This window comes from Oncorhynchus nerka, linkage group LG2 (genome assembly GCF_034236695.1).
Source record: "Oncorhynchus nerka isolate Pitt River linkage group LG2, Oner_Uvic_2.0, whole genome shotgun sequence".
Lineage (NCBI taxonomy): Eukaryota > Metazoa > Chordata > Actinopteri > Salmoniformes > Salmonidae > Oncorhynchus > Oncorhynchus nerka.
Window position 1 is genome coordinate 65,555,276 of NC_088397.1, and position 27,989 is coordinate 65,583,264.

Sequence of the window (27,989 nt, forward strand, 5' to 3'; positions counted from 1 at the left end):
AGCTACCTGGTCGACGTCACATTGCCACAGTCTACAGAGCAAGCGAGCAGTAAGGCTACTTCCTCGATCAACGGAATCACAGAACGAGCAACGGGAAGGAAGACAAGAAAAATAAAAGTCACAGAACAATAAATAATCTCTACATTTGCAAGACGGGGTAAGTCAAGGGGGAAATACTTTCGGTCATTTAAACAATTGAGAAAGACGCATATACGTTCGTAACTTCGCTGTTGTTACGTTTTGCAATGTAGTTTAATACCTTTTTTAGGTTGATTATTTAAATAGGCTTTATTGAAGAAAACATTAGGCTACATACAGTGCACTGGAAACTTTACGAAAGCTTGCGGAAAGCTTGCGTGAATACTAGTTAGGTAGTATTTCCGTAACCCCAGAAAATGAAGAAAACGTTGTCAACTGTAATGTTATATATTGATATTGGCGTGCACTGACATCCGCTACATTCCGGGTAAAAAAAAAATTGTACAGTACAATTTCATGTGCAAGGGGCAATGAATTATTCAAATAGAAACTTGGCATTTTCGAATACTGGGGGAAAACGTGGTTGGTTTTCATACTTTTGACTTTTGACTAATTGTGTATTTCTCAACAGCATTTATTTAACTAGTCAAGTCAGTTAAGATCAATTCTTATTTACAATGACGGCCTACCGCGGACGACGCTGGGTAAATTGTGCGCCGCCCTATGTGACTCCCAATCACGGACGGTTGTGATACAGCCTAGAATCGAACCAGGGCCTGTAGTGACGCGAGCACTGAGATGCAGTGACCACTGCCTTAGATCACTGCCCCACTCGGGAGCCCCACCATTAGGCTATATCTCACGAGACTATTTTCAATATTAGGAGAAATACCAAGGTCTTGAGTTGAAATGGGGAACCTTTGTATCCTCCTATCTTATTCCAACATAGAGTTACAAGCCATTAAACACACCACTTGTGACAAACAGCCACATCCAGGGTTGGTTGTCACACAGTATGGGCAAAGATTTTTACATCTAACCCAAGATAGACCACAGCCTGTCGTTTCCAATGGAGCAAATGAATCATAGTGGGCAGCACAAGTAAGGAGGTGGGCAGAGCCAAGTATACCCGAGCCAACAAGGTGAAAAATGTGTTGAAGTGCCCTTGAGCAAGGCAGTTAACCCTAATTTGCTCTATACTACTATGGCTGACACTGTAAAATAACACTTTTCACTTCACCTATCCGGTGTATTTGACAATAATCGCAGTGTTTGACTTTTTTTCTAGCAACAATTGAACTAATTTACAATAAAATAAACAAGTTCAGCCGTTATTTGAAAAAAGAAAAGTCTTTATTTATTTAACAGTATTTCTATCTAACATAACAAAAATAAATAAGTAAAAATGTATTAAACATAGTTGAATATTTGCTTTGACATTGTAGTTCTTACTCCACTCAAATTGTCATATCAACACTTAATAAAATCAACAGTAACCATCAGATATTTGGATGAAAATATATGTGTGTGTGTGTGTGTGTGCGTGTGTGTGTGTGTTTGTGTGTGTGTGTGTGTGTGTGTGAGAATGTTGCTGACTCTCAGTCGGAGTCACATGACTCACAGTTTTGACAAGCAGGTCCAGGTCCGGACTGGACCAAATCTGAACCAATCAGAGATGCCTGTGTTTCACAGGTTTGGACAGCACAGTATACAGTAGAGCATAGTAGAGTACAGTACAGTAAAGTAAATAAAAGTGTAATGAACTCAGTGCAGTACAGTAGAGTAGTGTAGAGTACCGTAGGGTACAGTAAAGTAGAGTATAGTTCAGTACAGTACAGTACAGTAGAGCACAGTAGGATACAGTACAGTAAGGTAAAGTTGAGTACAGCACAGTATAATGTACTGTATTGTGTCCTACTGTACTCAACTGTACTGTGGTGTACTATAATTTACTGAATTAAACTACACTGTACTCTATCTTGCTCTACTGTACTGTACTCTACCAAATTAAACTGTTTTGCACTGTACTGTGCTGTGCTGTAGTGTGCTGTCCAAACTTGTGAAACAGATGTCTTTTCAACATCTGGAAAATAAGTATTCTAGGCATATTGCATATTTTCATTGTCATTTAGCTTACTGGGTACATTGTTACAATGGGGATGGTTGTCAGATTGTAACAAGCAACCCCAACATCAATTTGACAACCATCGCCAACCACCCCAATGCTAATTAAGATGCTAGTTACCACATTGCTTGACCTAGGAACTCACAAATAGGCTTGAAATAAAGCTATCCCTTTCCTCGTTCCAATAAATATATTTTATGGATACTTCCATCAACTATTTATGAAAGAAATAACAAGCATACAAATGTTTACTTTCAACCATGAAACATTCTATTAACCGTCTCACCTCAATGTTTTGTGATCCTGTCCTGAATTGACCACATGGAGGACCTCTTCTATAGAGGACACACATGTTTATGTTGAAATGATTACACAGTAATAATAAGCAGTGACAATCGATCCATGAGACAACCAACCGTGGTCTTCCCTTCTTCAAATGATTCTCAACTGTAAACGCATGGGTCTTATTGTGAGCAGACTGTCAACACATTTAAATAAATAAAGCCAGACCGTACTCAGTTATGAGACAATGAGAGAAAACATTATTTTTCATTTGTAATACCTTGCTTTCAAAGCACTCTGGGGTTTCTCAAGATCATGACATTCTGTGGGTTCATTGTGACATGCATGATGCAAGGTATTGCCATTGCCGTTTTAAAGACTTCCACTTATACACACTGTTCAGTTTATTTCCCAATTACTGGACATGTCATGACCACTTCTGCATGTTTGTTGTTCACTAATAACTAGGTTGAAAACAAAGGTAGTTTCTATACATTTACTGTCAAACTTTTATATGCAACTTTACTTGCGAAAAGAAGCCCCTTTTTAAGTTGCATTGCATTTGATGAGTCACCACTGTGTCTTATCATAATGCCAACTGAATTTTGTGAACCACATCCACATTTGACAAACAGCACACAGATGAAGCAAGAACAAGACATGATTTCTGTAAACCCACCCGTTAACCAACTTGTACTGATCTGATGATGTTGTGTGTGTGTGTGTGTGTGTGTGTGTGTGTGTGTGTGTGTGTGTGTGTGTGTGTGTCCTCCATCACAGGGTGGTCATCTTTATCCATATGCTACCAGGCTTTTTTTCTGGATTAAAAAGGGGTTTAGGTGGTGAGCGTGACAAGGGGCGTGGCAACGGGCCTGAATTTTAGAGAACATTTTAGAGGCCCCCATCTTCCCATCTTGGTGGTGTTTTTTGTTGTTGCATTTTTAGCACTTTTAAGCCAATTACAGTGTTTGTAATTGCACAGCTCAACGATCAGAAGATCATACCTACACTGTAACATCGTTCAGCTCACTAGTTGGTTTTATCACTGGTTTATTTGGACAAATCACAATTTCGCAGGTGTTAGCATCCTTCGAATTTCAGGAGGGAATATATGGCCCATAGACTTTACGTATCTTGCAAGAGAGTGGAGCTTTTCGTTCCGGTTCCGATCCTCGTTCTATCTCTTCTCTATCTCTTCTCTCAATTTTGTTATTTTAATAACCAGGTAACCCAATAGAAAAAAAAGTACGATACATACAAATTGCCCTTTGAATGTAGTATGCTACAGTACTGTAAATTACAGGACATTACACTGTTTTCACATTAGGCAATACACTTGCACTACCCATTAAAATTGACTAAACATCGCATCTCCATAATGTCTATACCATGTGTCATCATTTGCATCAAACTTGTCTTGAGCATTTGGCCATAGGTTCCCATCGACATCGCAGTGAATATCCTCATTGTTCATGCACCTGGGAAAAAACCTTTTGGCATGGCGAATCCAAGCCTGATTTAGGCCTGGACTGAAATCATTGCATGCCTCATCCATGGCCTGAAGGAGGGTGGTACGCTCATGGGGATGACAAGCAAACAGCTTCCACTGGGGTCACATACCAAAATGTGTGGACTGTTGTCACTTTGGATTAAAGTATCTGCTACATAAATAGCATATATTACAGTATTACAGCACTGTTGTGGCCAACGCAATTTTAGTAAAGCAGTATGAACCTCCCCCTTTCTTGTTTTGGACATTCTGGATTATTTGCGTATTGGTTTTGTATTGATATTGTATAACTGCACTGTAAGGGTCAGAAACACAAGCATTTCGCTGCGCCTGCTGTAACATCTGCTTATCTGTAGTAGACAAACCAGTTTACATGGCAAATCTAAAGGTTTACCAAATGTTTAAGTGATCATCAGTTAAGAGCAGTCGGATTAAGTAGTAGTAAAATATATTTTAACAAAAGAGAAGATAATCATGTCAAAAGTTTTAAAAACATTTTTTAAAATTTTACTAGGCAAGTCAGTTAAGAACAAATTCTTATTTTCAATGACGGCCTAGGAACAGTGGGTTAACTGCCTGTTCAGGGGCAGAACGACAGATTTGTACCTTGTCAGCTCGGGGATTCGAACTTGCGCCCTTTCGGTTACTAGTCCATGCTCTAACCACTAGGCTAACCTGCCGCCACGTCAAAAGTAATGTGAGCATTGCAATGTGAAAGGTAATTACTTTATATGAACATGTAGATGAAACACTGATTAGGTGTTTATAGACTAATTACTTTATATGAACATGTAGATGAAACAATGATTAGGTGTTTATAGACTATTTTCTACTGTATTATTGACTGTATGTTTGTTTATTCCATGTGTAACTCTGTGTTGTTGTTTGTGTCGCACTATATATATATAGGTTTGTAGGGTTGGTGAAAAAGTGACTATATGATTTTGTGTGATGTACTTAGTCAATTCAAAATGTGCTTAGAGTTGTGAAACAACTGCCTTTTTGATGATATATTTTGAGTTGACCAAATACTTGTGAAAATTGTACCGAAGCGATTAAAAAAACTGTAAGAATCCCTTCCATAGTTTGACAGATCACAGACACGCAGTGTAAAGAGCTCTCTGACAGAGAGTGGGCTCTATTTTCGTGTCAAACGCACGTTAGTTAAAATTTCGTCATGTAAAAACTGGTGCACTGGCATTTTCCAGCTCTAACGCCAGGTTCGGCAATTTACCTGTCTAACACCAGCACGCTTGCACTCAGATGGGAGAGGTGGAAATAAGACCAACCAAAAGCTGGTTTTAGCGCTAACACAGTTGGTTAAGGCATTCCTTTTGACAGCGGAATCTCAGACTATCCAGCAATGACGCATAATGCCCATATGCACATGGAACAAAAGTAGCCCAATGTACTTTTGGTACCTGTATTTAGAAATATAAAAACTCGTATTTTTTCCCATTTTATTTCTATTTGATTAAAAACCAAATATAGCCTCCCCAAATATAGCCTCCCCTCCTCTCAATGAAGGCTTTTTTTTGTCTGCCCAATGCAATCACAAAGTAGTCAAGACTGCCAATAAAGGGTTTGGCTCCTGAAACCGTTTGGAAATAAATCTTAATCACCAAAGCTTTATTATAATATCAAGTTTGAGAGGAGTAAAACAGTGAGCTGACATTCCCTTTTTATGCATTGTAGAAAGGCCCACAGTATTTGAGCCTTGCAGGTCCCGTTTTGGACGTGCGTAAAACCCTGATGTAGTCTACGTTTCCATGCCCAACATGAAACGAGAGATGATAACCTTGGTGAATACTGGTGAACCTCCTATTTAGAAGTCATATGTAACCAGTAAAAATAGCTTGTTTTTCGTTTCATATGTTCAAAACCCAAGCCCTCCCATAGGCTTACTATAACGAAGGCTGGTTCAACAGCAATGCCGGTCTTTAAAAAAAATCATGGATATATTATGATATCATTACATTTTACATGTATTTATTGTTGTTTAAAAAAAACTGGTGGCTTGTTTTTCGTTACATTTTATTACAGCCAAACTTCTTAGAATGATTCACCTTCTCGCACGCTCGCAACTTCTGGAGATGTGTGAATGCGATCTGATCTGTAAAATGGTTCCGATTATGTTCATAAAACATAGGCCTATTGGGAGCAGTATAACGCTGCGTGGATATTCTCCCTTTCTATTTATATTGGATCTTTGTCCAGCAACTGTGAAAAGTTTGGATGTACGTAAACCCTCCATTGTATGCTTTGTTTTAATATGATATGCCCATGGGGAGAAATGATGGTGCCTGTAAGTGTGGCATAGCCGATTTAAAACAAGTTGTTTAGTTTTGATTACAATTATTCGTTATCTTCTGAGGCTTTATAAATCATTCATTTAATATTGCTTATTGACAACGTTAGGCATGTCCATGCTCAGCCATAATGCAATTTACAGTAATCCTAGCCCCTATATCAGTGCTAATTCTATGTATATATTTTCATATAAAAACCAAGCAATTACTTAACGTATTTAGAAAAGATAGGTCTACATTTTGTATTTTTTTCTTCTGTAAACCATTTAACAAACTATAGCGGACTAACATTGGAATTGGAGTTGATTATACGCAATACATAAAATACTGTTTTGCCTTTGAACACGCTCTGATTGGCCAGTGAGGGCCAAGCCTCTACACATCCACAACGTGTTTATTCATCAAAACCCAGCTCTTTCGAGCCAATGCCATCAAGTGCGCCAATAATTGTGATAGTAAAAATATTCCTGACACACCCTTGAACATATAAGCTACTGCCTGTGGTTGATTTACCAAATAGAGCCCAGTGGTGTGTGATGTCATTGTCTGAGGTGCTATCAGTCAGCTGTCTGTGAGTCATAAGGGGAAGATGTGTGAATGCATGAGAGAGAGAGAGAGAGAGAGACAGAGACAGAGAGAGAGAGAGAGTTTTGAGTTTTTATAAAACCTTTATTTTTTTACTCAAGTGTTAACATAAAAAAAATGACACACTGCCTTTTCAGAAATGAAACAACAAATGTAATTCATAAACAAAAATAAATACATAACATATACATTCAACTTATTTCATCAGCAAAAAATTATTTCCCCTCCTCTACAAAACAAAGCGCTCTTTCGTAGGCCCACTTCTCCTCAAATAATAGGAGATCTTTTACAGCTGAAAAGAACTCAAAATCTACTTTTATTCTTGCTTTCACTAATCCTTTAAAAACACATCTTACATCCTTCCCATATCCCGTTTCTATCTTATGTTTTCTACTCAGAAAAATTGACATCTTAGCTTGTCCCAAAATAAAATTTAACATTTGACATTTTCTTTTCTGTTGTTTACTATATCGAAACCCCAAAATAAAAACAGTGTTATTGAAAAATTCCCCTACAGCTTTAAACAAAGATTCCAGCATTTCCAATAGAGGTTTTATCCTCTCACACTCCATAAAACAGTGAAAAATGGTTTCTCTTATATTACAAAAAGGACATCCATCTCTAACATCTGAAATAATAACAGATACAAAAGCATTAACTGCAATGATGCCATGTAAAACCCTCCATTGCATATCACCAGTACCCTTTTGTAACGGTGGTTTGTACAGTGCCCTCCATGCTGGCTTTACCCTATCATCAATGCCCAATTTTACCCTCCATGGAGTGTCTTTTCTATTTTTCAATTTATTTTTATTCAACACCTTGACACACCCCCTATACAAGTCCGTCCCATTCACCTCATCCAAACCCACCTCCTCCAACCCTCTCAAATCCAGCAATAACGCCTTTCTTTCTGACTCTGGGATATTTGGTGTAATCCCTAGTCTTGGAAATGAGACGTCTTCATCTTGTACCTTCTTCTTGTGGCTACTAAGCATACCCCATTCTTCCGCTGACAGAGCCTTCCTACAGCTCCCCAGCATTTGTCCGACAATCCTTTCCGACCTCATCCCCAAATGTTCTGCCACCCGTTTTCCATCCATTAAGGCGGGCCCAGCCATGGCCATTAACTGTCTTAAGGTGATGATTTTCCCCTTCTCCAGAATCTTGGAGAAATGTGGAACAGCTGCAGTTGTACAATCCAGTCTTGCCCATTAAACCAGAGGTTCCTCCAACAGCCAATGCACTGACTCCGCTGAAGTTCGTCTGGACACCTTCATTATGCTCCACACTCTGAGAAGTCCTCTGTAAAACGGAGGTACTCCCTCCCTAGAAATCTGGCTACTATCAACCAGAAATAAAGCCTTCTTTAAACCTAATCCTCCAACCCGTTGTAATATAAGACCTGCCACCCCTCTCCACACCACATTTTCCGGTCCATAAAGCAACCTTTGAATAAACTGAAACCGGAAAGCAGCAGCCCTACTAGCAAGATGTACAAGACCTTGTCCCCCCTCTTCTTTTGACAAATACAAAACACTTTGTGGAACCCAGTGATATTTATCCCAAAAGAAATCCACAATAATTGCCTGTATCTTAGCCAGAAGGCCAGATGGTGGTTCTAAAACTGACAACCGATGCCACAGTGCAGATGCAATCACATTGTTAACTATAATAGTGCGCCCCCTATATGACATACGAGATAGTAACCAACGCCATCTCCTCATCCTCCCTTCCACCATTTCAACCACCCCACTCCAATTTTTTTCCATAGTCCCCTCATCTCCTAGGTACACTCCAAGATACTTAAAACCTCCCTTACACCATTCTAGCCCCCCTGGCAAAGCCATGATCCCTCCAGACCATTCTCCAATCTGTAACGCACAACTCTTTTCCCAATTTACCTTTGCAGAGGATATTCCCCTAAAACGATCAACCATTAGACTCAAGCTATCCACCTCCGCTTGATTTTTCACTAGCACAACTACATCATCAGCATAGCCTGAGAGACGAATAGGAGGAATATCCTCTGAAAGGCACACCCCTGCAATGCGACTTCTAATGCTATTTAGTAGTGGCTCTATAGCAATGGCATATAACATCCCTGACATAGAACATCCCTGCCTAATACCTCTACACACTTTAAAAGGAGCACTCAAACCACCGTTAACTTTCAAAACACTTTCAATGTCACCATATATCACCTTTATCATGGCAATAAAACCAGAGCTGAACCCAAACGCCTCAAACGTGTGCCATAAATATTGATGTTCAACTCGGTCAAATGCCTTTTCCTGATCAATTGAAATTAGACCAGCATCCAACCCAATAGCCCTAGAGACGTCCAAAAAAATCACGAATCAGAGAAATGTTATCCCCTATCTGCCTGCCAGGAACACAGTAGGACTGATCCGTATGTATGATTTGCCCCATCACCTCCCTCAGCTTGTTGGACAAAGCTTTTGACAATATCTTATAATCAGTGCACAATAAAGCCACCGGCCTCCAGTTCTTCACCTCCCTCGGGTCACCCTTTTTGGGCAGTAGGGTGAGGACAGCCCTTCTGCAGCTTATTGGTAGTAACCCTCCGGTTAAACTATCATTAGCTACTTCTAACCAATCCTCTCCCAACATAGCCCAAAAAGACTTTAAAAAGTCAACGGGAAGCCCATCAATGCCTGGTGCCCTTCCATTTTCCATGCCTTTTAATGCAGTGTATAAATCCTGCAAAGACAATGGTTGCTCAAGCTCAACCTGAGCTTCTGCAGCCACCTTTGGGAGCCCATCAAAGAACTGCTGTGTCACTGTTTTGTCCTCTTTGTACTCACACTTGTAGAGCACAGCATAGAACTCTACTGCCCTCTTTCTAATTTCACTAGGGCTAGTGAGCTCTTGTCCAACAGCTGATTTGAGACAATGAATAATTTTTCTTTGTCCATTCTTTTTCTCTAAACCAAAGAAAAATTTGGATGAGGCATCCATTTCAGATATTCCCTGAAATGTACTTCTCACCAGTGCCCCCTGTGCTCTGATACCCAGCAGGTCTGCCAATGCAGTTTTTCTCCTCTTGAGGGCCTGAGTATGGCCTCGATCTCCTGTGGTCTCAACCAACGTCATGAGTTCCACTATTTCAATCTCTAGGGCTTTCATTGATCTGGTGATATCTTTGGTGACATTCCTCGTGTATTGATTACAAAATGGTTGAATCTGGATTTTCCCTATATCCCACCACTGTTGAATGGATACAAAACTGGCCTTTTGAGACCTCCACCTCTCCCAAAAAAACTGAAACAGTTCCTGAAGTGAGCATCACTCAATAAAGTTATATTAAAATGCCAGTATGCACTTTTGGGTTTTACATCGTTAATGAACACCACCTCTGTTATTAAACAATGATCAGAAAATCCCACTGGAGTTATCACACTTGATTTACAGACCTGAGATTGATGCTCAAAAACATAAAACCTATCTAACCTGGCCATAGAGATGATGTTCTCTCTCACATGCGCCCAGGTGTACTGCCTTGTTCCTCCATGTTGACTCCGCCAAATATCACACAATCCATTTGTTACAATGAGGTGTTTTAAAAACATCCTTGAGGCTATATGAGGTTCTTGGTGATTTCTATCTAAATCACTAACTGTGCAGTTAAAACCCCCACAATAAACAAATAATCTTCTTTGTTACATTTCTCAATGGTATTTGATAGTGTCTCTAAAAAACATACCCTCTCAACTGTCACCACTGGGGCATATACATTTATCAGACACATAGTGATGTTTTCATACCTTGCTCTAACTTTTAATAACCTCCCCTCAACTACCTCTTCAACCTCATATGACAACGGCAAAAACCCTTTTGAGAACAAGATAACCACACCCCCACTTTTTGAGTTTTTATGACTACACACCACTGTCCCCCCCACTCCTGTTGCCACATAACTTCATTTTCCAAATTACTATGCGTTTCTTGTAGAAAAATGATGTCACTTCCCTTTCCCCTAATTAACTCATACATCATGGCTCTTTTTTTTACCATCTCTTGCTCCATTTACGTTTAAAGAAGAAATCTTAAAACTGCTCATGGATAAAAAAAAACATACAGAGGAAGATCCAGCCACCACATCTCTTTACAAAGTTAAGACTGCAACTGAACTCTTTCATTTTCTTTAGAATTTACATCACTTATCACTCTTGTGACCACTTTCTTGAGTCTAGCAATTTCATGGCTTTTCAAACTTCCCCCTGTAATTTTTGACATCAGAAACTTTGCTGATTCAATAAACAATTCACGTTCAGGGAAAAAAATCAGTTACATTGTAATCCTGCATATATTTCTTCCCTTTTGTCAACTTCAAAAATTGACGTATCCTCTCGATCCCATCCCTCCCTTCCACCCCATTTATCTCACTATATTGTTGTGACGCGTCAGATGACTCACTCTCACTATCCTCCCCAGAAGAATACTCCACCATCTCTACACCTTGTTCATCTTCAATTGATTTATCAAACTCTACCTTTCTCTTAGAATTAGACCCTTCACCACCCCTTAAATTCTTCCTTTTACTCCTCGGTATTTTGAAAACATCCGCTTCCTTTTCCATTATTTCAATCTCCTCTTGACTTCCAATTTCATTTTCCAGCACCACCTCAGCGACGGCAGTCGCAATCTCACCTACTGTTTCCCCTCCCTATTTGTTCTGATCTACCACAATTGCCCCCGTATCCACACTGCCTTCCTCTCCTGCTTTTCCAACCACATCTGCCCACCTTCTCTCTTCTCCTGTACCCTTATTATGTTCATCCCTTCGCGGTGGTGCGTTAGTTGCACTCGCACTAAAACTACTACCAGGCCCAGCGCGCTAATTTTCGGGACAACTACGCACCAAATGCCCCTCTCTTCCACATCCAAAGCATTTCATTGATTCAGTAGACATTATCAAATCCATCAATCTTAAAGCTAAACACTAAATTCAGTTCATCTCCTTCCTTTAAAAAAAATCATATGCACTTGTCTCCTATGAGACACAACATGTTTCAACAACGGAGATTTGCATCCAAAAGGAACCTTCTTTATTGTAGATACTATTTGACCATGGCGAGATAACTCTTGCTCTAACACTTCATCTCTAACAAATGGTGGCACGTTAGAAAGCATGACTTTCTTTGCCGGATTCATAAGCGGAAATACCTGCGTCTGTGTCTCCCTTAACACAACACCCCTCTCAACTATTTTATTCACCTTTTCAATTGAATCTAAGAATATCACTACAGCGCTATTCATCCTTGAGGCTGATTTGATGCTATCATACCCAATGATAGCACCCACAGCCAAGCTACATTCTTCCACTGAACACCCTGTCGCAGCAGGAATCTTTACTCCATGCCTCCGACTAAGTTTTTCAAACTCTCCATTTCCACGAGTGGCCATAGCAACCAGCCCCACCTGCTGGTTGTGCCCTCGCGAAAAACCAACCTCAAAGATCCCACCACCCCTATACGTGCTTAGTGATAGTTTAAACAAGATACCCTTAAAACAACTAAACTAATCAATATATATATATATACATACAAAAACCCGATAGAGTGAAAAAGAAATTCCATTCGCTCTCACAATCACCCCTGCTTGACGACTCACTCCCAGCATGCACTCCGACGAGAGAGAGAGAGCGAGAGAGAGAGAGAGGAAACGGAAGGGATTATGAGCTCACAGCACATTGATAAACTCTACATAAATATAATGTGTTATTATTATTAGGTTCAGTTGCTACCACATATACTGTACAGAGAGAGAACTAACTGGTGGACAAGGTTAGTTAACAATGGACCTTGAACATAGGAAGAGAAAGAGTCCTTGTCAACCCAGGCTCTGATCTGATAGGTAATCTATATCAATCTCTGTGATTCCCTGGTAACACACGCACAGGCATGCACGCAGTCACACAAACACAGGCACGCACACACAGAGTTTATTATTGATCAACACCTGAAAGCAGCACAGCTCAAGGCTTGAACAAACACATGGACACTTTAGTACTGCATGACATTCCTGTCTCTCTTTCACCTCTTTTCTGTCCTCTTAACGTTTTCTTTTTTTCCTGTCCTTGTTTCTGCCTCCATTTCCTTGTCTCCTGACTTATTGTTGATGTGTATGGGGTGGTGGTGTAGAGCTGGTGAACAGAAACACAGGACTTTGGACATATTGAGACCTGCTCCCTCCCAGGAATGCAGGGAAATACCTTCACTCCCAGAGCTACACTCAGAGAGGATCAGTCTTGTACAGCTAACCTTGTGGGGACACACAATTCAGTCCCATTCAAAATCCTATTTTCCCTAACCCTAACCCTAACCCATACCCTTACTCTAACCCTAACCCTAACCATAGCTCCTTACCCTAACCCTAAAACCAACCCTAGCTCCTAACCCTTATCATAATTCTAACCCTAACACTAATTCTAACCTTAACCCTAAACCAAGTAGCATTTGACCTCGTGGCAACCAACAAAATGTCTCCAGTTAGTCAAACATTTGTTTGTTTACTATTCTTGTGGGGACATCTGGTCCTCACAAGAATAGTTAAACATGTCAACACACACACACACACACAAACACAAACTCACACATGCACATTCTTCAACACCTGCTCCTATAATTTCACACCATACATACGTTCTCACAGACAAAATGATCAAAGCAGCTGTCATTGACAGAAGTGCTTTGCCTTTCTGTGTTCCTACTGTAGCCTACGAGTGTGTTGCTTTGAATTAGGATTCTCCTAATGTGATACTGAACCCTCAGTTTAAGTTTAACCGGTAGTTCACAGTGTCATTAAAGTCAGAGTCTACTTGTTGCAGTATGTGAGAAGGGCATTGTTTCTCAGATTTGAATCATTATTTAGTTCAGTGATGGATCTCAGGCCTATTTCACAGAGACAGTTTCTGTTTGTTTAGGTGACTCATAGAATCTCTTTCTTTCTCTCACACACACACACATCTCTCTCACTCTCACACACACATACGCACGCACGCACGCACGCACGCACGCACGCACGCACGCACGCACGCAAACACACAATCTCTTTCTGTCATATGACTCGATTAGGGGACTGATATCTAATCGCTTCTCCCTTTCTCTCTGTCTCTCCTCATTTCCCTCTACCTTATCCATTTTGCTTGTCATCTTGAGTGGATACATATCATACTTTAGGCTTTGCTTATACTTTTACAATGATCAAACAACGAATGAAACAAATATACATATTAGTAGCATGTGACTGATGATGCAGGGTGTGTGTATGTGTATGTATAGCTCTCATCACCATTGGTGATGTTCAGATGCCATATCTTAATTTGATCATCCCGTTGTTGCAGGAACATTTTTAAGAGGTGTATTCAAGGTTTAAAAAGGCTTCTAAAGTTTGTAATTTCCACTTAAAAATGTCAGACTTAATTTGCCCTAATTAAAAATGTATCAACCCCTACACAAAATGTCCAGTAATTATAATCCACATTAAAATGGACATTTCCTGTTGCTGCAGGATTATTTTCCTGCTGTAGCAAACTGTCTCAAATTAAGATCCTAAATCTGTAACTGAATCACGTCTGTCATGTGCGTATGAACAGAAGGCTGAGTGATGGACTGTTTCTAGAAATATGTTGCTGTGGTTACATTCTGCTTGGCCATGTCTTTGAACAGGTGGCCCAGTGACGCGTCACCATGGAACCCTTCTTGCGGATCGCCTTCAACTCTTACGATCTGGGTGTTCTGTCCCCCTTGGCCCCTTCTGATACCCCCTTCTGTGCCATCAAGATGAAGGAGGCCCTCACCACCGGTGAGAATCTGACTATTACTATAGTTACTAGTGTGTTATAGTAGAAATATATTAGTCCCATTGTCCCACACAGTCACATTGTAACCCTGTCATTAAATACTTTATACTGTATGTCCTATGAAAGTCATACACGAGGACCAGTGTTGTACAGATATGCAGGTTTTTAGATTATTAGACAAGAGTATGAAAGAAATCAATCTCTATCTAATCTCTCTTTCTAACCTTTATCTAACCTCTCTTTCTAACCTCTATATAATCTCTCTCTCTCTCCCCCCCCCTTCCCTCTCTCCCTCCTTCTCTCCAGAGCGTGGTAAGACGCTGGTTCAGAAGAAGCCCACCATGTTCCCAGCCTGGAAGGCCAGCTTCGACGCCCACATCTATGAGGGGCGTGTCCTGCAGGTGCTGCTGATGAAGACTGCAGAAGAGCCATTGGCCGAGGTCACAGTGGGCATGTCTGTCCTTGCCGAGCGCTGCAAAAAGGCCAACGGCCACGCTGAATTCTGGGTAAGAGGGACTTTGACTACAGTCTGATTCTCTACTGTCCTGCATGAATTGTGTGTCTAACTTGCAGATGATTGTGTGTGTGTGTGTGTGTGTGTGTGGGTTCAGGTTGACCTTCAGCCCTCAGGGAAGGTGATGATGGCAGTGCAGTACTTCTTGGAGGGAGCAACTGATACAGGTACGACTCAGGAGATGAAGCCCACCTCTACTCTTCTCATCCTCCTCTGTTCCCCTCCTATCTGGTCTGTTTGTGATCTATATTTTATATGTCATGTTTGTCACTCTGAACGTTTGGAGTACAGACGGAGCAAGAGGGAACAGAGCAAACTGTTTGTTTGTGTTTGTGGGGACCAAAAGTCCCCACAAGAATAGTAAACAAACTCAAATTTGACCAACTGGGGACATTTTGTTGGTCCTCACGAGTGTGTGTGTGTGTGGGTGTCAGCATGGACAGAGAGGACTTGGAGAGATTGGGAGTATATGTCCACTGCATTGAATCATATCTACAGTATAAGTCTCAGAGTCCCTGGTCCCTGTTCTAAAGTCTTTATCTCTATCCTTTTACACAAAGACCCACTCTACTGTGTGTACGTGCTATCTATTCCGCTGTCATCTGTCTCACTCAAGCACACACACACACACACACACACACACACACACACACACACACACACACACACACACATAGGTTTTGTGTATGAATACCTGTTAGTTTTTAAACATAGTTCTCTTACTTGCTCTATAAGGTTTTGCCGGTTTTCTCAAAACAACAGTGGACCAATCACTCCAAATGTTGTCACTACTGTTCCTAATGCTACAGTGATGTTTCTTAACCATAAGGCTGTGTTGTTAGCCTGACTCTCTCCCTGTCACCTATAGAGGGAAAGCCCCCCACAAAGGAGGAGGTAGGGGGTCCCACCATAAACCGCAGACGAGGAGCCATCAAACAGGCCAAGATCCACGAGGTCAAATGTCACGAGTTCATCGCCACCTTTTTCAGACAGCCCACCTTCTGCTCCGTCTGCAGAGAGTTTGTCTGGTCAGTTATCAATGTTGTCCAGCCGCCTGTCCTCATGGCTCTTTACTCCTAGCTCTACTTTCTGTTAGCTTCATGCTAACAGAAGTCATTCCCTATTTACAAGTTTTATTATCAGTTCCATTCATCCAATTTAAGTGGCAACGTCTGGATCGGTCTACTTTATACTGAGAGACTGAGTGGAGGGATAAGATAAGGCAATGTCTTAGTATGGCCTATGATCTCCTCCTATCTATCTAACTTTAGGGGTTGTGTTTCCGGGAGTGGGTCAGAAGTCTTGCATTGTCTGGAAATACCAACACAAGACTTATCAACATTTAGCAATGTATTTGCAAAATCAGCACAGCTTCCACTACTAGTCCTGTATTATTAAACTGGAGTTGTGTTGTAGTAGAATAGGTTGTGTCTCTGGAGACGGTGGATGAGTATCTGTGTGCTGCTGTATAAACGGTGCTCACCTGTCATCTATATAGTCCATTCTCACTGTCTCCATTCATCATCACTGGCCCTCCACAATCTCTCACTCTTATACCTTTGTATTCTACAGGGGACTCAACAAGCAAGGGTACAAGTGCAGACGTAAGTGTACAATAATTTGGACAACCATATACACATAACATCATAGATACACATCTATAAACCCTGTAGTTATAAACACTACCTCAATGCAGAGCAGATTGTACAGCCCTACCAGTGACTTCGATATCTGCCTGTATGAATGGTGCTCACCTGTCATCAATGTACTCCATATCTCTTCTCTCCCAGAATGCAATGCAGCTATTCACAAGAAATGCATCGACAAGATCATCGGCAGGTGTACGGGCACGGCAGCCAACAGCCGGGACACTGTGGTACGTTGGGGCTACTAATTAAGTAATTAATTAGATTATTTATTAATTAACTTATTTGTGTCAATCCAATGTGGAGTTTACTCCCTATGAGTTTTCCATTCCATTGACTAAACTGGTCAGGAGGTTTTCCTCCATTAATAATGTGAACAATAGCTGTGATGCCATTAGCTGTCAAGGTGTCATAGGGTCAGAGTCCAAACTGGCAAGCATCAATCAGACATGTAACCTCGACCAAGGATGAGGTCCCCTCACATCCCCATCAATATTCATCAATAGAAAGGGCCAAAGAGCACATGTAACGGAGCTTAGAGGTTACATTCAAACATGACGGAATTACCTTCACTCATACGTGAGGGGTGGTGAGAAGGGGTGTGTTCTGAGTTAGAAAGGGGCATATATAAGGCCCTCTCTAGACTAGAGAGAGAGCAGGAGAGGAGACCAAGAGAAAGTGTGCCTGTCTATGACAGTCTACAGGACCCCACTGAAACTACTACAGACAGGACCTAGGCTCAGGAAGAATAACACCATGGCACGCAAAACAAAAGAAGATGGGGAGAGAACAAGGAAGGAAGGAGAGAGAGAGAGAGATGCGCGGGCCATGAGGTACCCTCCCAGGCGGGTGTTTTTCCCCCCCTGGTACCGATGGATCTGGGTGTTGATGAGTTGTGTGTGTGTGTCCATCACAGTTCCAGAAGGAGCGCTTTAAGATTGACATGCCACACCGCTTCAAGAACCACAACTACATGAGTCCCACCTTCTGTGACCACTGTGGCAGTCTGCTGTGGGGCCTGGTCAGGCAGGGCCTCAAGTGTGACGGTAAGGAGCCGCGTGTGTGTGTGTGTGTTGTGTCTGCATTGTCATTGTATTTAACTATATACTGTACTGTAACTCTTCTATGCTCTTGTAGATTGTGCCATGAATGTGCATCATAAGTGTCAGGATAAAGTGGCCAACCTTTGTGGAATCAACCAGAAACTACTGGCTGAAGCACTTACACAAGTCAGCCAGGTGAGTGAGGGAGCTGATTGTGTGCATGTGCAAGCGTGCAGGCATGTGTGAGAATGTGTGTTCTTGCAAGTGCATGTGTGGGTGTGTGTGCGTTGACATATGTTACTGAATGTGTGTGACACCTGACCCAGATCTACTGTATCTGTATGGCTATGGGAACCTGAGCTTCTTGTCCTGGGCCCAGTTTCTTTAAAGTTCTGGATTCCGGCTATCGGGTAGGATAAAATGCATCGAAAAAGAATTAATAGGACGGGAGTCCCAATTGAAGTCAATGATTTGTCTGTTCTATTTCTATGCATTTTATCCTATCCGATGGGTGAAATCCAGATAGATAACTTCTGAAAAACTGGGCCCTGGTATGTTTATGGACAGGAAGACTTTTTGTGGTGCTGAGTCTTCCATCAACCCTAATGCTCCTTATCATGGCCCTGTCTAGCCAATAGCAATTAACTACCTTCCCCTGGACACTATGTTTATATATTATGTTATGACTAAGGTCTGACTGAATAAGCTGCTATGTCATTCTTAAGTCAGCATTATGTAGGCCGTATAACAATGGGGTCAAGTGAAATGCTGTATGACTGTTCAACAACAGTATTTTACAGCCCTGTCCCCATACAGGGTAATGCATCTTTGTTTATGGATATCTGTCAAAGGTGACAACGAAGGTCTTATTTGCTTCTCCCTCTCATCACCCTTTTATATACAGTGGGGAGAACAAGTATTTGATACACTGCCGATTTTGCAGGTTTTCCTACTTACAAAGCATGTAGAGGTCTGTCATTTTTTAATCATAGGTACACTTCAACTGTGAGAGACGGAATCTAAAACAAAAATCCAGAAAATCACATTGTATGATTTTTAAGTAATTCATTTGCATTTTATTGCATGACATAAGTATTTGATCACCTACCAACCAGTAAGAATTCCGGCTCTCACAGACCTGTTAGTTTTTCTTTAAGAAACCCTCCTGTTCTCCACTCATTACCTGTATTAACTGCACCTGTTTGAACTCGTTACCTGTATAAAAGACACCTGTCCACACACTCAATCAAACAGACTCCAAACTCTCCACAATGGCCAAGACCAGAGAGGGTGTAAGGACATCAGGGATAAAATTGTAGACCTGCACAAGGCTGGGATGGGCTACAGGACAATAGGCAAGCAGCTTGGTGAGAAGGCAACAACTGTTGGCGCAATTATTAGAAAATGGAAGAAGTTCAAGATGACGGTCAATCACCCTCGGTCTGGGGCTCCATGCAATATCTCACCTCGTGGGGCATCAATGATCATGAGGAAGGTGAGGGATCAGCCCAGAACTACACGGCAGGACCTGGTCAATGACCTGAAGAGAGCTGGGACCACAGTCTCAAAGAAAACCATTAGTCATGGATTAAAATCCTGCAGCGCACGCAAGGTCCTCCAGCTCAAGCCAGCGCATGCCCAGGCCCGTCTGAAGTTTGCCAATGACCATCTGGATGATTCAGAGGAGGAATGGGAGAAGGTCATGTGGTCTGATGAGACAACAATAGAGCTTTTTGGTCTAAACTCCACTCGCCATGTTTGGAGGAAGAAGAAGGATGAGTACAACCCCAAGAACACCATCCCAACCGTGAAGCATGGAGGTGGAAACATCATTCTTTGGGGATGCTTTTCTGCAAAGGGGACAGGACGACTGCACCGTATTGAGGGGAGGATGGATGGGGCCATGTATCGCGAGATCTTGGCCAACAACCTCCTTCCCTCAGTAAGAGTATTGAACATGGGTCATGGCTGGGTCTTCCAGCATGACAACGACCCAAAACACACAGCCAGGGCAACTAAGGAGTGGCTCCGTAAGAAGCATCTCAAGGTCCTGGAGTGTCCTAGCCAGTCTCCAGACCTGAACCCAATAGAAAATCTATGGAGGGAGCTGAAAGTCCGTATTGCCCAGCGACAGTCCCGAAACCTGAAGGATCTAGCTAGAGAAGGTCTGTATGCAGGAGTGGGCCAAAATCCCTGCTGCAGTGTGTGCAAACCTGGTCAAGAACTACAGGAAACGTATGATCTCTGTAATTGCAAACAAAGGTTTCTGTACCAAATATTAAGTTCTGCTTTTCTGATGTATCAAATACTTATGTCATGTAATAAAATGCAAATTAATTACTTAAAAATCATACAATGTGAAGTTCTGGATTTTGTTTTAGATTCCGTCTCTCACAGTTGAAGTGTACCTATGATAACAATTACAGACCTCTACATGCTTTGTAATTAGGAAAACCTGCAAAATCGGCAGTGTATCAAATACTTGTTCTCCCCACTGTATGTATTATCTCTCCCTATTTTTCCTGTATGTCTTTCAGAAATCCTCCACTCGGCGCTTGGACCCAACCCTAGCTGACCCAGATATAGGGGTCTATCAGGAAATCAATAGGAATTCCACTAGTGGTCTGGATGTTAATGGTCAGTTTGTGTTTGATTTTTCGAACATATTTGATGATGTGTTATTTTAAATTAGCTGAAATCAAGTTTGTGTGAATGGTCTGGAGTAAAATATGTTTTTATATATAACGTTAATTATAATGATGATTAGGATGACAATTGTGGTGATGACCTTATAAGCTGTGTCTTCCCCAGACGGCCACCCTTATGGCAGGCTGTGGAAGGGCTCCAGCCCGCATCCCCCATCTCGCCTCACCCACCTGACACTCATCAACGTAGACAACTTTGTCTTTCACAAGGTCCTAGGCAAGGGCAGCTTTGGCAAGGTAAGCCTGGTACAGCAGACATTCAGGATTCCAGAGCAGTAAAGCAGTAAAGCTCACCACAGTACAGTTCACATACAATGAAGCAGTAGGGACAACAGACTTTAATATTACCACAAATATAATATTTAATCAGGCTCTCCTCTTCTTTTGCTTTCTCTTTCCTTTATTCTGTCCTTCCTCTCTTCAACCTCTCCCCAGGTCCTGCTGGCAGAGTTGAAAGGTCAGGGGGAGTGGTTTGCGGTGAAGGCCCTGAAGAAAGACGTGGTTCTGATGGATGATGATGTGGAGTGTACCATGGTGGAGAAGAGAGTCCTGGCCCTGGCCTGGGACAACCCCTTCCTCACACACCTCTACTCCACCTTCCAGTCCAAGGTACAGACTGCACACACACACTCCTTGGTTCTCTTACTGTGTGCCATTCTGGTTATTATAGCAACATATAGCAGCACTATTTTTTTCTGATTAACATTACTAATAACAATAAGTGTCTACAAAAGCTGTCTCCAATAAGAAGTGATGTAAACACAGACTCTATCATAGCTCATTACACTACTACTGTGCTAGGTAGCTTTACAGTATGTGTTATGATGCCTGACTTTGACCGTGTTGTCCACAGGAACACCTGTTCTTTGTCATGGAATATCTGAATGGAGGAGACCTGATGTTCCATATTCAGGAGAAGGGACGCTTTGACCTCTACAGAGCAACGTGAGTTTCCCCAGTCACACAGACCGAGATAAACACACACCCCTAATGTCACTATTACTCACTCACAGAGACATACAGACACTCACCACCAATACTTTGATGGAAACCAGACAGCTATAAAGCAAAGACGGTGTTTACACAGTGTGAGACTGTAGCTGTGTGTTATGGGGTTATGGGGTTTCCCTGCTACATACAGGGAAATTATGCATTGGTGGATTTTGGGTTGGTCCCCGTTCATGGGTAGCTGTTCACCATGCAAAGGAATGTGTGTGTCTCTCTCTGTCAGTGTGACTGTATTTGTTTTTGCAGGAGTCCCACAAGAGAAAGACTAGATTCAGATAGTTTGAGTGAGGTCAACCACAGAGAAGGTACAGAGTCGCATGGCTGTTGAGCCCTTCTGAGTGTGGATCTGAAATGGGATGTTAAACTAACTGGTGCTTAGTTATAGTGGTGTTAAAAGTTTTTCAGTCATTAGGTGCCTTTATCCCCTCTATGCTCAGGACAGGTGAGATGACAGGAGACATTCACTTCTACACTGTTGCCAGCTATACCTGATCCAGCATTGGCATCTGCTCCTATTGTCCTCACCCACGCTCCCCAAGGACTGTCTCAGAATGTTCACCTCTCTGCTCTCACTGTATTAATCATTAACTAATTGTGTGTGTGTGTGTGTGTGTGCAGCACACAAGCTGGCAGTGCAGAATGGAAAGTCTTGTGGGTTTGGTTTCCTGGTTATGTAATATGTTTCCCAGGGTAGTTTGGTGAACTGTTGAGTTCCACAATCACATAACAATAAACCTGTATCCACTAACTGACCCTAAGCATCTTAACGCAGTGGCACAGAGACACTGGGCCACACCCTAAACACACTTAACACAGTAAAACCCAATACACACTGTTTCTTACTGAGTAGCCTCTTCACAATTTGGCATACTGTTGTGAGGTATGTGTGTGTCTACATGCATGTGCGTGTGAGTGTATATGGGTCGTTCCACCAATAGAGTGCCTTTCGCATAGTGTCATTTGGTAAAGAAATTCAATAATTTTAACATTCTGTCATAAAGACCCACATGTTCTTCATAATAACATGTTTTACCAACTAAAGAGGTTAAATTTAAAAAATACTTTAGTAAGTGCCAAATAAAGTAACAGGGTTGACCCTAACACAGATGTTTTCAACATTAAATCCCCTTGTGACAGGGGGAATGGAAGCTTGTTGTGTGCAACACTGAGGGGCAGTTAAAAGTTTGGTTCACGTAACAGGGTTGACCTTAAAATGAGGTACAGAGGTAAATGAATCAGTAATCACATGAAATAAATAATAATCTTCAGAAATGACTATCAAAACAACAAAATAACTAGGGCTTTACCATGATGGTGGAAACTTGGGTTAAGTGGGTTACAATATTCCAAGAAGTCAGAAAAACATGTGAGGGACATGTCTAAATGCTGATTTTTGGAATATTGTCTTTATTCATATTAAAAATCGGATTTATTGAATTTTCCGTGTGGTTCATATTAAAGGGCACATCATTTAATATAACAGGCTTTTAAAATTCAATATTGGTGCACTATTTCTACTTAAAATATCAAAAGCGATCTGTTCGTTGAACAAACTACCCATATGATGGTGTGTGTGTAGCCGGTTGATACCAGGACATCTTAGATACGGCTGATGCGTGTGACGGTATCTACTTGTGTGTTGAGTGAGAGTCAGAGGAGAAACCTGTCTGGACAAAGCTTACTTCAAGTCAATCATTCAGTCTCTCAATCCCAATCAATCACCAGCGACAAAAGCATACACAGTCTCTCTCCACCTATGTCAAGACCCAATCAGTTTCCCCATGCCAGAGTTGAAAAGAGAAGCAGGTCAGAGATACTGTAGGCTAATCCTTCAGCTGTGGCTAGGCTGGGGCCACTGGGCCAGGAGCACCTCTCAGGTTTCACCCTACAGTATGAGGCCATTGTTCAGCTCTCCTCTCTTGAGCACCACTCTATACAAATGGCCTCTTCAATAATGCAGCTAGCTACACACTGGACTGGAGTCCTCAGCGACAGACAGCAGTGTTCAGGGACTAACGCAATAGGAGAGTAGATAGAGTAGTACTCTGCTGCCAGCCAGCTGGATCTCTAGACTGTGTAGTGATGTTTATCTCTCTTTTTCCTCCCTCCTTTCTTCTCTCCCTCCCTCCAGGTTCTACTCTGCTGAGATCATCTGTGGCCTTCAGTTTCTGCACTCCAAAGGGATCATTTACAGGTAAATAGCAAATGCCATCATCAGCACTCTAATGTACACTCACTAACTTCTTACTCACTCAATCACATTACCATACAGATAAAAGAAAATGGCCAGAGCCCTTCCACCAAGGATTGATATAGTGATAGTATCACGTTGTGGGACAGTGAGTATGTGATTATTAGCTGTGCTTTTCTGTACTGTCACAACTCTAGTCACCCTCTCAACCTTTCTACACCACACATTTCTTCCCACCCTGTCTTACCTCCAACTCTCCCTCACTTGTTTTGTCTTTCTGCCCTCAGAGACCTGAAGTTGGACAACGTGATGTTAGATCATAGCGGCCACGTAAAGATAGCAGACTTTGGCATGTGTAAGGAGAACGTGTTTGGAGAGAGCCTAGCCACAACCTTCTGTGGGACTCCTGACTACATCGCTCCAGAGGTATGGAACACAGACCTACACTCTCAGAAAAAAGGGTTCTTTGGCTGTCTACATAGGAGAACCCTTTTTGGTTCCAGGTAGAACTCTTTTGGGTTCCATGTAGAACTCTCTGTGGAAAGGGTTCTACCTGGAACCAAAAGGGTTATTTAAAGGGTTATCCTATGAGGACAGCCGAAGAACCCTTTTAGGTTCTAGATAGCACCTTTCTTTCTAAGGGTATACTGTATACATGGCTGCATCTCATGACACCCTATTCCCTATTTAGTACCCTACTTTTGACCAGAGCTAAAGTAGTGCACTCTGAGAGATGGGTTATGTGACAAAATCACAAAAACGATGCGCACGCTTCAATGGGGCAAAAGTCTGTGTCCATGTGTTGTTGTGATTCTGGATGGCGAGATAGCTAGCAACAACGACAAGAAGCTGCCATGTGGGGAATCATAGGTGGCTGTTTTGAGTTTTTTTCACTGATGTCAAGTTTATGCTAATATGGCAACAATTTTGAAGGTAGCTAACCAACAACTGTAATGATGTATTTGAGAGACAACAAGTGTTCATTGTGGAAATGTATTTATGTTTTCAATAAAAATTGGAGACTAAGTACAGTTTACATGTTCTCAACAATCTAAGCCAACCCCGTCTATTTTGCCCCCTTAGTTGAGTCTGTTTCTCTCCTCCTTTGTGTTTTTACCCTTGTTCACTGTTTCTCTCCTCTGTGTGTTTTTATCCCTTGTTCACTGTTTCTCTCCTCTGTGTGTTTTTATCCCTTGTTCACTGTTTCTCTCCTCTGTGTGTTTTTATCCCTTGTTCACTGTTTCTCTCCTCTGTGTGTTTTTATCCCTTGTTCACTGTTTCTCTCCTCTGTGTGTTTTTATCCCTTGCTCACTGTTTCTCTCCTCCGGTTTTGTTGCTAAACAACCAACCTGTCGATAGGGAATAGGGTATTATTTGAGAAGCAATCACTGGAAATATACCTTTGCGAGTGTCTCACTATGATGATGTCACTGACCGTGTCTTTCTATCTGATGATGTCACTTTTAGATACTGCTGGGTCAGAAGTACTCCTTCTCCGTGGACTGGTGGTCATTCGGGGTGCTGCTGTACGAGATGCTGATTGGTCAGTCACCCTTCCATGGTGATGACGAGGACGAGCTTTTTGAGTCTATCCGCATGGACACGCCACACTACCCTCGCTGGATCACCAAGGAGGCCAAGGACCTGATGGAGAAGGTCTGCTCACCCCATTCCCTCCTCCCATACAGTGTCCTATTCTGCCTCGGAGTCTATTTCTCTCCTCCTTTGTGTGTTTTTATCCCTTACTCTCTGTTTCTCTCCTACGCCGCTGCAGCTGTTTGAGAGAGACTCAACTCGCAGGCTAGGCATCGTTGATAACATTCGTGTCCACCCCTTCTTCAAGACCATCAGCTGGCCCGCCCTGGAGAGGAGGGAGGTGGAACCCCCCTTCAGACCCAAAGTGGTACGGTCTAGACATGAGGTTTTATAGTGATGATAAAACAGTTGTAATATATAGGCCTACCATAATATAACGCACAGTATTTGGAGTCGTTTCAAAGGGGAGAAGAGGCTGTCACTGACAGCCATTCATGTATCTAAACAAAGATCTACAATAATTTAACTACTGAATGCTCAGTAGAAATTAGGCATAATTTGATTAATCACCGATTGTCTCCATGTATCACTTGTCCTCCCTACTGATTGACATCTCTCCTGCCAATAACAGAAAGCCCCCAATGACTGCAGCAACTTCGACCGGGAGTTCCTCAGTGAGAAACCCTGCCTTTCCCATGGTGACAAGAACTTCATGGATTCCATGGACCAATCAGCTTTCGCCGGGTTCTCCTTCATCAACCCAGAGATGGAGCTTCTCCTGGAAAAGTGAGGGAAGGGCCTGTCAACCAATCCCTATGCTCTTAGTTCTCAGTGACATTACCGGGGTCATAGGGGACGCCAGCGATACGTTACTAATGGGTCGTTCCATGAAATGGTTGCCTTTTGGACATGCAAACTTTTAAGAAATTAATTTACAAATATATTTTCTTTCAACATTCGATTGCATTCAATGTGATCAAACTCTCAACTTGAGTGAGCTGTACAATGTTCAGCATTTGTGACTGTAATAGAAGCACAAGCAGTCTCCTACGGAAAAACAAAATTTTCCATCTCAGACATAAAAATCCTATGAACTAAGAGCATTTTATCTTCATTTGTACCACATTGTCAACCCTGTTACAGACACTTATGTAACTGCCTAACTATTATTTCAATGCATGTTTGACATAAATCCAACATTTTCTCATTGATGAAGTATTCCTTGAACAAATAACTCATGTATAATATCAAACTGATAAAGTTACCGTTGGGCCTCTAACAGGGTTGACGATAACATTGTTGAGGTTTTAGGTGAAGATCATCCATTACTCCTCATGTGGTGAAGAGCATGGGACCACATGGTGCTCATGAAATGAGGAACTATATTTATGTTCCACACATAATGAAAGTTTAATCAAATAAAAATATTCCTAACATTAATTGAGCGAACAGGGTTAATGTGTTGAGATCGACCACCTCAGTCAAAGATGATAAAACAATTATAAATAGACCAAAAAGAGAGAGAGGACTTCCTTCCCTTTCCACCATGCTTTTCAGAAGACCCAATTGATGTCCACTGCTGTGAATCATTTAAATTGGGTGGAATGGTCCATAATTTAAAAGGGGACAAATTGTTTGCATAAGGGTTGGCCTTAAAAATGAGGGACAGACGTGAATGCATCACTAATCACATGAATATAAATAATAATCTTCAGAAATGACTGTCATAGCAGCACAATAACTAGACCTTTACAATGATGGTGAAACGTTGAGATATTTTGGGATTAAGTGGGTTGAAATGTTCCTAGAACTGACACAGGGTTGATGGAACATGTCAAAATGCAGAATTTTGGCCTTTATTCAGGTAAAAAAAATCTGATTTATTGAATTCTCGATGTGGTTTAAATTATAGTGCACTTCAATTACAGGCTTTTAAAATTCAATATTGGTGCATCATTTCTACTTACAATATCAAAGGGATGCAAAAGGCATCCATCTGGTGAAACGACCCTAGGGTCAGGGTCAGTTTGTCAAGGTGTCCTCATTCATTTGATCAAACCCTCAACTTGAGGGTATGTTTAGTATTTGTGACAAGCAAAAGCAGTCTTTGGTACTTAGAGAAATTATAGGATTTAAACGTAGACAGGTGTTACTGTTTTGTGTGCATGCTAGGGTGTCCAGATGTACACAGGGGGACTTATATTTTAATGTTGTGACTTGTATTAGGGTTGGAAGGTGTATGTGCGTGCGTGTTTGTGGCTGTGAAAGGAAATGTTTAAAGACCTCATACCAACACCAACCACCTCTCAATCACAACAACCTCTAAATGTGTCACATGTTCTTGAAAGACTAACTTAATCCAAATGTCCAGTTCGTCACTGCATGGGGAGCCTTTGCCTCTATTGTGTGGTCATTTGGACTGTGTGCCATGTAGTGTTAAGAAGACCAAAAGTTCAGACTGAGCAACTACAGGAATCGCTGCCGTTACATGTAGCCTCATATGGGACAGGGAAAGATTTGGTGTATGATTATTGTGCTTATTGTGTATGATGCTATGTGAAAGTCTTTATTTTAATTGAACTCATTGAGATGCTGTATATAGATCTATATATCTATATGTATATTGTTGTAAAATGTATATTATTGGTGTGCTAAGGATGTGCTTTTTTTACTGTCTCCAACTTTTACATCTTAATAAAAAATCATCAACTCCTAGTGTCTTCAGTCA

At 41.6% G+C, this 27,989-nt stretch overlaps 1 protein-coding gene across 1 annotated transcript; it reads left to right on the forward strand.

Moving 5' to 3' along the window:
• The first annotated feature begins 5 nt into the window (after positions 1-5).
• On the forward strand, positions 6-27,976 carry LOC115139962 (protein kinase C delta type-like). Its single transcript, XM_065001636.1, has 18 exons — positions 6-157; positions 14,485-14,620; positions 14,925-15,124; positions 15,230-15,299; positions 16,001-16,160; positions 16,705-16,736; positions 16,923-17,008; positions 17,695-17,824; positions 17,916-18,016; positions 20,359-20,458; positions 20,633-20,763; positions 20,962-21,135; positions 21,380-21,471; positions 23,666-23,728; positions 24,013-24,151; positions 25,193-25,381; positions 25,500-25,628; positions 25,893-27,976. The coding sequence occupies exons 2-18, from the start codon at positions 14,506-14,508 to the stop codon at positions 26,049-26,051; spliced, it is 2,070 nt and encodes a 689-aa protein (XP_064857708.1). The 5' UTR covers positions 6-157; positions 14,485-14,505; the 3' UTR covers positions 26,052-27,976.
• The last annotated feature ends 13 nt before the right edge of the window (positions 27,977-27,989 follow it).

What these genes read in the sequence shown, in the direction of transcription:
- LOC115139962 (XM_065001636.1), top strand. Translation starts at nt 14,506, where the DNA reads ATGGAACCCTTCTTGCGGATCGCCTTCAACTCTTACGATCTGGGTGTT. An exon ending in ACGGCCACGCTGAATTCTGG is followed by an intron (nt 15,125 to 15,229) that starts GTAAGAGGGACT and finishes GTGTGGGTTCAG; the next exon opens with GTTGACCTTCAGCCCTCAGG. An exon ending in CTGACTACATCGCTCCAGAG is followed by an intron (nt 24,152 to 25,192) that starts GTATGGAACACA and finishes TGTCACTTTTAG; the next exon opens with ATACTGCTGGGTCAGAAGTA.